At 40.1% G+C, this 10,726-nt stretch overlaps 1 protein-coding gene across 1 annotated transcript; it reads right to left on the reverse strand.

The window, feature by feature from the left end:
• Positions 1–4,661: 4,661 nt before the first annotated feature.
• LOC111665192 (glucagon family neuropeptides) lies at positions 4,662–10,438 on the reverse strand. Its single transcript, XM_023420108.2, is given in 7 exon segments — positions 4,662–6,719; positions 6,722–6,882; positions 7,409–7,543; positions 8,356–8,460; positions 9,184–9,318; positions 9,811–9,915; positions 10,128–10,438. Coding segments are annotated over 6 exon segments (690 nt in total). The 5' UTR covers positions 9,909–9,915; positions 10,128–10,438; the 3' UTR covers positions 4,662–6,663.
• Positions 10,439–10,726: the final 288 nt, after the last annotated feature.

Genomic DNA, 10,726 nt, shown 5'->3' on the forward strand with positions numbered 1-10,726 from the left:
TGTCTTCTGTGTGCTTCAGGTGTCAAGAGATGTGCGACGCAGTGCGTGTTGCACTTAACAGTAGCTCAAGTCAGCAAACTGGCTTAGTAATAGCCAGTTGCACAACAATCTACCTCAAGTTTGTCACTGATCCTACCAGGCTATATGTAAGGCTGTAGCTGCAAAAGCCCCGACCGCACTGAACTGAGCAAGGTTGCCTTTTGTTGCTCTGAATTCAGTGTTTTATATTTATAAGAGGATAAATGTGGGATTTTTTTGTTTGTTTTCATAGATTCACCTTGATGAGGCTTTTTCATCTTAACATCAAGCAGATTCTGGCTTCTGTGGTGGGGACAGGACCATGATGCCTGTGCAGATATTGTAGAAAGAAAATAATTTTTAAAATGCTGATATTGGACATTAAAAAAACGAAAAAGAAATATTGTTATTGAACCGTATCCAGCTGATGAATTGTCCAATATCCTTGGTTTTTCCAACCATATGATTGAACACATAGTGTAACAACAACAAACCCCCTGAGAGTATTAAATTGAACGAGGGTCTGTGTTATTGGTATGAGTGTAACTTTTTATTTGTAACTTTAAAGAGTTACTAATCGTTGGTGATCCGTGGCTTCAATACAAATAATATTAGCGCTGTAATTGGCCTTAAAAATAATCCAAACAAAACCCATCAGATCCTGTTTAACCTTCATGGAAACACTGTCTCCTCCCTCCAAAGCTAGACGATGATGGACCCAAAGTCCACTCACATAAGAGATGTCTCTTTCGTAGAGGTCTGACATTAAAAAAGTGACACACTTAACTGGTGTAAATACAGCCATAGTGTTCTATAATGGCTGAACTTTTGCACTGTGCTGCAGTCAGTCAAGCAGGGCCCAGGGGGAGGCAGTGATGAAAGGGCTTCATGCGGATTCCCCCTCCAGAAACCTGTCACTCACACAGCCCCCAGAGGAGCACGGGGGGATCCTGGGTTGAAGCTCGGAGTTTGGGCTGTGGAGTTTTGAACGTGTGAGAGAGACAGTCTGAGTATTTTAAGCAGCAGTTTGCCAACAGCAAAGTTGGGTTCGACTGAAATAGAAACAATGTTGAACAACGGCACCACGTACATTTGAATATATTTGCTGTTTGATCACATTGCTTGTATCTTATTTTAGCTCATCTTTGATTTGGTATAATGTGCTGGTAGCTTATACATTCGTGAAGGAATTTCATTTTTCTGTGGTTGACTGGAGAGTTTTTGCTTTGAACTTTGTCTATTGGGTTTTCCACCTTGAATTCAGGTATCTATCCTGCATCCATATAAAATGTTTGACAAGAAATGCTAAAATTAGACTACTGCTGAAAATAATACAGGCACTTGGCTTCGATCAAAACATTTTTGTTAATGAAACGGGCTACAAAAGCTAATAGCACGCTAATAGCCACAGTTGAATAAGCTTTCTGCTCTCTACACATTAAATTGTTGTTTCATTTTATATGACATGATCAAAAATAATCTTTAAACTCTCCCTACAATATTCTGAATAGAATAGAGTTGTTTTTACTTTTAGCGGCCTTTTTTTGTCCGTTCCGAATGTATCTTGACATTTGCTGAGTTGTGTGATTAATTTGTGAAAGCATTAGTTACAGTGTGTGCGCGCCTCTCTTGCTTTCTTTATGTCTGTGCAGTTTTATGAATCACTACACATTACTCAACCTCTGTTTTCCTCTCTGAGAGCCTATTTATCAGCCCCTCCCTGTAACTTGCCATTGCAGCCAGTGAAAGACAACATAGCTGACACTGAAGCCATCTGAGTGAAATATATCCAGCGTGATCTTTTGGTGCCCAGGAAGGCCACCGGCGCCTTGCCCACTCCCATCGCATCCTCCTGGGAGCGGTTCCATGGCAACACTGGCTGATTGGGTTAGCAAGGTTAAGAAAGGGTCTGGCACGGGCTGGAGGAATCGGATCACTCCCATTGATCATCTTCTGTGTGTGCTCCTCTGAGAGCTGAGGCCGTGGCCACAAAATCAAAGCCCTGCCATCATGTCTGAGAGGGGGTTATTACGCACACAGGGGAGCAGACAGAGACACGGCAGGCTTTGTGTGGTTTCTCAGTCTGACATCCCATACCGCACATCACAGTGTGATGCTGCAACTACTCAGTCGCAACTGATATGATTGTAATTGAAGCCTTAAAAGAGATTCCAGGCGCTAAATATGGCAGGTCTGGGGTGTTCAGACAAACTATCAATGTCTAGAACAGGTCCAGCTCTGCAGCGACTTATTATCAGATGTTATGAGATACGGGGGATCTATTTAAAGTCATTAACTGTAATTTGGATTGACACACTTGTGTAGAAATAGAACAGAGTAGAGGGCCATAGCGTGGGTGGTAGTATTGCAAATGCCACCCACTGCAACCACAGTGAGCGAGTCCCTGTGGTTTCAACAGGAGCCTCACACCACTAGTTTTTTTTTATCATTATATGATACTGAAAATAGCATTATTCCACTTTTAACAATTACATGTAATATGTATATTTGACATCTCGCTCCTGCGTTTGGATGAAAATCAAAATAAGCTTTAATGTGGATTCTGAAGTTAATGGTTTCGAGCCTAATAATCAGACCTCATCGCCATTTGTTACCACTTAATTATATAGTCTGACAAATGTGTCATTCAACACTGAGGTAATGTTACAGGTAGAAGTTTACAGGGACTATTAATGAAAAGAAAACAGACCTTGTCATAACATCAGGAAAATCACAGACACATAATAACATTAACAATGACTCAGTTGCATTACGTGTCACAGTAAACCAGTGACCAATACTAGGAACATGTAACTAGGTTACTTTAATGAAATACAGTTGTTATTGATATAAATGACACCTGTGCTTTTCCAATGTCAAATTGTCTAGAGTGAAAAAAAGTCTGGTTGCTGGTTAAATATTTAGCTAACTAAACAATAACGCACACCAGAGAGAGCAAGCAGCTAAACCACTTCTATATGGGGCTTTTAAGGGGCATTATGAGCCCCAAAGATAGTTTAGTTGCTGTAAGTCAATGCAAACTAAAGCTATCGACTGTCCCCTGGACCTACCGTGAATTATCCTTTTAGCTAGCTAATATTTGCTAGATAGCTAGCAGGCTAAATTAGCTACCTTATGAGTGTAGTTTCTGTTACTCCTGCAGTCATGAGTCAGTTATCATGTTCGCTAGTGTTTTCTTACAAGGAACGTGTCGTCTTGATGCTTTGAAGAGTGAAGGACAGGCTAAATTTTAAAGGTAGCTAAAATGTTAGCTAACATATCTAGCTCTTTGATGGCTGTCTTTGAAAATTGCTTCATATTGTGTTGTATTGTGTTTTTTTTTTTTAAATAAATTACCATTTTTACTAAATTTAACATTTATATCTGTTCATCAGTCTCCATCTGCTTGAATTGAACCAGAGCTGGGAGAAGACCTGCCTACTGGTAAACTGGTAAGGTGCAAAAGTACAAGACAAACACCTTTGAAATCTTTGAAGCAAGGCAATAAATTAGAGATGAGAATTCAACCCAGACGTTTATCCCAAATGTAGTTTGTGTGAAATATGAATACTTCAAAAGTATTGCTTCACCCTGTTAGGCTGTTAAGAGACCATCTGAGACCATATAAAATCATCTATTATCTTTCACCTTAATATCTACAAAGAAAAAGATGAACATTAAAAAGTTGTGCTTAACGGCATTAATATGCAGTAACTGCTTTCTGGGAAAAAATACCCTTCCCCCGTTCCAGTAGCAGTTGTACCACCTCAGATTATTACATTTATGACTGGACATAAAAAAAAGCACATTTCTGTCTCAAAACATGTGGATATATATTCCCTCATTTCTGAGCACGGTTGGTTGAAACCAGCCTGCATCAGCTCTTCTCTTCACGCATCAATGTTGTTTTTGGCACAAAAGGAATGTACCAGTGTTGAGACTGGCCAACTGTTCCACCAGTACTTCAGGCCTTTGGTGGTGACTGTTGAAGTCCTGGAGAGGTGTAAAGTGCAGCGAGGCAGTGTGTGGTGCGGGCTGGGTGATCCCTCCCACGTCTCTTTACTCATGCTGTCCCGAGGGGAGGTAGACACCCAGCCAACTGGTGTCACTGTTCCTCCGCCAAACCGACTGAGTCAGTATGAACATGGGGCAGAGACGTAGATCTGTTGGTGTCCTTTTCACCAGCTGATCCTTTGTTTCTGTGGTTTACTGATTTATTTTGCAACATCTTGCAGTTATTGAACGTCCACATAGCTACAGCATGTAACGTCCACCATGATGGAGATACAAAAATGAACAGATACTCTTCCCTTTTTTGTTTTTTTTAGGGAATTGAATGAATTTTTCAAGTTATTATGTGTAAACATGTGACTGTGCTATGAAACCGATTAGCAGCATGTTGCTTTGTGTTGTCTGATTGTGTGTGGTGTATTTGATGTCTCAAACTTAATTCACAAAATTCACGAAACTTAATGTTTCACCGCTGTTTCCCTCTCTGAAATCCACAAGCTGGTTCTTCTCCTCATTTCTTATGTAACCTCTTGTTCAAACTGTGATGATTGATTTAGGTTTTCCCTACTTGTTTTCATCCGCGTAAATGTGTCTTGACTTATGGTGATATTGGCTTCAAAGATTAGACGAAATTTTTGTTGTTTACAAAAATTTATTCATACAAATCTTACAACACTTTTTTTTTTTTTTTTTTTAAACATTTATTGACTGGACCTTTGCAGATCGTCATTTGAAGTAGTAATCTAATATTCATTTTCTACACAGTAAATATATCTTTGAAGATTATTTCATTTTAGTAAGGCTATTGGCGCTTTCATTATCATACATATAATGTTTCATGGAGAGGGGAAACTGATCCTTCCCTCTGTTTTCACAAAAATCTAATCTAGTGCTCTAAAAACAAAGTGCAAAAGAAAGCAGTGCAAGCAAGAACGCTTGACGTCTAAGCTGGATGGTACTATAGAGATCCTATCAAACGTCTGTGCAACACAAGAACAACAACAAAAGGGTGAAATGTAAGCTGATGATGTGCAGCATTGTAGGGCCACTAAATAGCCATCTGTGATTCATGGCGATTTTAAAGTCGATGCAAGGCACCACAGCTGCAAACTGCTTCCTGCGTCACAAAGCCTAGAGGAGAATGCAAAATTAAAGAAAGATTGATACAATAAACACAAATCGAAGAACTTTTACCCTGCTGTTTGAAAACTAAAGATCAACTTGTTTTTTATTTCTGCAAAATTGTGCCTGATGCATCATCGTAGTTTCCTCAGGAACTGGGAGGAAGTGTGCATATACTAGACTGTTTTTAATGGTACTTGTTGGTAGTGGGTTTTCAGTCTTACCATATTGGTTTTATAAACTCCTTCCTTGATGCATGTTCTTGGTCTTGCACCCGACCCTTGCTTCCTTTATTTGCTTTCGCTTGATATCTCTCTAACTGTGCCCTTCCTGCTCTTTAAATTTAATCATGTCAACTAAATTGTGTTAATTATGGCAGTTTTTGTGCTATACTGCAGATAAAGATGATAGAACATGACCACAGCTTTTCCTTCATATACAATTTAACAGTGGGTTACAAAATCTCAAGCTGGTTAAGTAACAGATGCTAGACATTAGACTGAGAGACTCTCACAGCAGAAGTACATTCAGAGTAATTCTTCAATGGAGGACAAGGTTCAACATACAGCTTGTGTAGAAATGTCAGTGAGGAGAACAGAACACAAAACAACATCTAGAGATGACAGGTATATATGTTTGCAGTAGTCAGAAAGCAAGCAAAACCATCTAGTTGGAGTCGTCTGCACAGATGCGGTGGCTAGTGCAATTACTTTAATCATGCAATCTACTGTAGTTTTTACATTGGTTCACATGACAGAAAAGGGAAGCACAATAGACCCAGAAGGTTCAAACACAAAAGTTCAAACTGCGTCATATGTCTCTCACAAAGAACAAATCGATGGGTAAGTTACCATGTAACAAGTATCATTTCTTGGCATTTTTTTTTTCATTCTTTTTTTTTTAATGCTTTTTAAATTTTGCCTGATGGTGCTTTAAATGATAGTGATACTTATTATATGGGCAGAGAGACATGAGAAAACCTTCAGCAGAATAAGAGGTTTCCAAACACACAGAAACCAGTTGATAGAAACACAAGATTGGCACTTTACATGAGTCAAAGGTGTAAGCTCACTCTGTAAACACTGCGGAAGAAAAGGACAAGAAAAACCTCAAAAGTACTCTGGTCCTCATCTCAGATTTGGGATTTCTTTTTTTTTTTTTTCTTTTTCTTTTTTCTTGACAAGCGTCCCCTCTTGACTTTAAAAAATGTATAACTGGCATTTTGAAAGCCAGCAGGGCTCACATCTGGTCTAAACCAGATCTAATAAAATAGTTTTTATCATCATAATATCATCCTTGCATCCATAAACACAGACGCTGATAAATCGGTACCATTCATATCAATCAGTGGTGATATGTATAACATATCAGTCTAAGCAAAGTCTCTCCACATTCAAGCCTGTATGCACGTGGCTATACAGGTGGGGTTAAAGGTAAAATCAGTGAGACTCTAGAGAGACAGGAGCACAAATGAGGTGGAAGAAGAGTTGGATTCGAGTGTTTGGAGCAAGATCACAAGGTTAAAGAGTTAAAGGTGAGAGGAAAAATAAGGGAGGGACATGAGACGCCCCCTGCGAGGACACTGCCTCAGGAAAGAGCCTGAAACTCACCGGAAATTCGGGAGAGAACTGTTTCAGCCAATCTCCCAAAAAAGCCTCAAACTCATCCCCGTCCGGGAGGGCATCAAAGTCTATGTCTTGTAGGATATGATGAATACCTATGTCTTCAAGGCTGTTGTGAATAAAGACAACTAAACTCTTAATGTCACTTTACAAAAAGCAGCATTCAATACATTGATTGTCTTTTAAACTATTTATTTTCCTCACAATCATATCTGTTCACTAAATGTTTAAAAGACAGGGCTGTTGGAGCATATCGTCATGTGAACAATTGTCTCCCCTCAATAAATAGGTCTAAGAAAAATAAATCAATGAATACATAAATAGAGGCTATTTTTTCTTAAAATGAACAAAAATTAGTCCACAAAGTAGATATATGTGTCCTCAAGTGCTTTAAGTACAAAATAAAAAACAATATTATTATCAAAATATTCATTTTAATGGCTTACTTCATACATAAATACATGTTTAAGAACACAAAAGCGATCCACTGATTGTTCAGATCTCAAAATGACTTCATCTGGGGCTGCACACACTTAAGTTTGTTTTGTTTTTTTTTGTTTGTTTTTCAGGAGGGGAGGGGAGGATGCTACAAATATGCCAGCCGGCGTCCTTTGTTTCTAATTCTCTGTCTATACCTTTTCCCAAGGACTGCTGCCAGGTATTTCTTGACTGCCATTTGCTTTCGGTAGCGGCTGTAGCTGTCTGTGAAGATCCCGTCTGAGTGTCGCTTGGACAGGGGCTCTGAGCTGTCCTCCTCCGTCTTCCCCCCGCTGTGAGAGAGACAAGAGGAAGGTTTCACTATACGCATGTGATGTGCATTCACATGACCTCTGCATGTACTGCCTGTGGTGCTGAGGTGAAGCCTCTGGATACTTGAATTAGGATCTTTATGTCACCATCTGAGAGGGGAAATAATTTCTGACTCCCTATTTAGTTCAGAACAATGCAGCCTGGAGTGATGTGCAATGTTCAAAGCATTTTTAGGGAAGATAATCAGATTTGTTTTGTTCCAGGACAAAACGTGTTTGTGCATTGTCATTTTAGAGAAAGAATCTTTTCAAAATAAGCTCAAAGGGCTTTTATTTTGGAGTCGTATTCTCTCTCTGTTTAACTCTCAGCCCATCCCAGGACAATTTGGCCCATATTTCTCGACGTGCAATAAGGCCTGCTCACGAGGCTGGAGTAATTGCATCCCTCCCTTCTTCTATCGGGAACCACTGGGACTCAAACCCATAAATTATTCATATGGAAATAAATTTAAGCCTGCGCGGGTTAATTCCTCACTCTGCGCCTTAACGACACAGCAGCGGGCTCAGAAAATGACACTTCCCAAATCAATCAAGTGCCCGTTTGTGCTCCCCCTCCACGCTTTTATAGCATTAATAAAAGGCTGATTCAGGGGGCGAGGGCGCCGGATCTAGGAGCATGCTGGGAGATAATGGGACCACAGACATACACCGTACGTATAACAGCGTGAATTATGAGCATTTAAAAAGGGATCAGTCCAAAGAAACAAAAACGCACAAAGGACAGGAAACGTTCAGTAGAAAAGAAAAGGTGACAACCAAGAAGATGCTCTTACCCTACACGTTTTGCCATCAGAGAATGCAGATATTTCCTTGCTGATAACTGACCCAGCGCTTTCCTGTAGGCTTTATTAAACATGCCGTCTGCATGCCTTTCCGTTCTGGGATGATAGATAGCCACACAGTAAAGTCACCACACACCCAGCGCAAGAGGCAACAATGTCAAGCTGCACTGCAAATAATTATTTATCTCAACATGTCGGGCCCTAAAGACACTTTATTTATTTTTTTAAATTAAAGACAGTGAGAAATCTGCATCTAATCAAGTAGTTTTATGATTATTTCACTTGTGTCTAATGATGAATTTCTTTAAGGTTTATATTTGACCAGAATAATCTACCTCGTTTTACAATTTATGCTGATTTTGGCGGAATTTTTCACTATTTAAAAAAAAAAAAGGAAAAAAAAGAAAAATATGATTTTAGGACTGATCAACTCCACAGGAGAGGCAGTCAGGTTTCAGTGAGGTTTTTTTTTTACTCTTTTGTTCAATTTGGAAATGTTCATTAAAGTCCATCCTTTATAAAGAAAGCGACTAAGTTAAAAAGAGACCAGACTAATTTGGCAACAAACAAACAAAAAAAAAAAGCTGAAATAAACGAAAAGTAAAAATGATAATGAATTCTGTCTTCCTGTTTGAACTTACTGACAAAATCTCGACGATACGTTACATTGATTCACACACACACACACACACACACACACACACACACACACGTACTACACACAGTACAAGGACAGAGATAGGACTGTACAGCAATAATGAGATGTTCAACACGGACGTCGCCAACGTTGAGTGTTTGGGAAAAGGAGATGATAGTCACCTTTTCTCTGGTGGGTAATACAAAGTGTAGACGTCGTCAGCCATTGACTGGGGGCTTCTCACATCCATTTGGTCTCCGTCATAATCCAGGGACGGTAAGGAATTTCCATCCTCATCATAAACCTCACTGTCAAGTCTGAATGAATAAAAACAGTAAATAGAAGCATTATTTTATATAAATGTTACTTGTTGCCATGTCTGCATAAGTCCTTTAAATTATGTACAAAGATACAAAAGAAACCAGATCTTTAAGCCAATTTTTCAACAAAAACGTTTTCTATTAATTATCTAATCACATAAATTAGTCGATTAGTGGCTGCAGGTCAAATTGAGACACTGTACTCCACTGCCTCAGTAGCCTAAATTACATTACAGCCGCTCCCTGGTGAATGTTTCTCCCCAATTATTTCTGTGCGAGCAGCTCTATGGATTGTCTGTCAGATGCTATTACCCGGTAATCCAATAGGCTTTTATAGCCACAGACATAACAAACTGTGAGGCAGATGTGGTCGTTACCCTGTGCCCTGCTGCTGATGCTGCTGAGTGCAACAACTCCTTTCCATGCATGTCAAACATTCAAAAGGAATCAACACCTGAACACTTCGATGATAAGCAGGAGTGTACATACCTAACACTTGGAAAGCTAAGCCCCACAGGTGAGCAGTTGACGCTGTAATGCATTATGATTCCATAGATGAGTAAGGCTAAAGTCGCTTTACTAGACATTGTCCTGCTGTAAGAGAAGAAAACGACATTAAGTGAGTGCACAGACTACTCATAGGAGCAATTATTTGATGCAATGAGGTGGGTTTTAGTTTTTTCCTGTGATATTTAGTAACTTTCGCATCACACCTGCGAGTTTCTAAACACACAAAAAAACAGCCAAACCTGACTTTCTCCCCACTTTTACGCAGCGTAAAACCCCCCGGAAAGTTGCCTTCTTACCAGTTGCGAGACGCTGGACGCGATCCGCTGAAGACCTGAACTGAGATAGGATCTCTATCTCAGTCTCTCTTCTCTCTCTCTCTCTCTCTCTCTCTCTCTCTCTCTCCCGTCCTCGCCTCTTCCTCTATTCCCTCAGTGAAGCGCCTCTTCAGTCTTCAGTCTGTGCTTCTCAACCGGGTGTGCAGCTCCTCCGCAGCTCGGTTCTCGGGGGTTTCTACGTGTACTCTGTCATGGGCGGAAAGAAGAGCACCAAACAGTCTGCGGAGAACTTTCCTGCGTCCTGAGAACTTAACTCCTCTTGTCCTCCTCGTTTTTTATTCATGAATCCGAAAGGCATGCCTTTTTCACTTGTCACGTAGGTAAGGAGGGGGGTGGAGAGGGGAAGTGGGTGGCTGCGTCATTGCCCCCCCCCCCCCCAACCCCGTCCCATTGGAGAGCATCCTTCTTCCGCGTCAATGAAGGACCCAGAGCCAAGTCATTAAAAAAAAAGAGAAAAAAAAGAATGGATCTGGGTTTCAAACATTATCATTAATTACATTGTGAATTAATATCAAAATTTGACGTCACGCCATAAATAGGATCATATTGGCCTTAGGAGG

Source organism: Seriola lalandi, unplaced genomic scaffold (assembly GCF_002814215.2).
Source record: "Seriola lalandi dorsalis isolate HSWRI2012SDOR001 ecotype SW California unplaced genomic scaffold, Sedor1 jcf7180002054616, whole genome shotgun sequence".
Classification (NCBI taxonomy): Eukaryota; Metazoa; Chordata; class Actinopteri; order Carangiformes; family Carangidae; genus Seriola; species Seriola lalandi.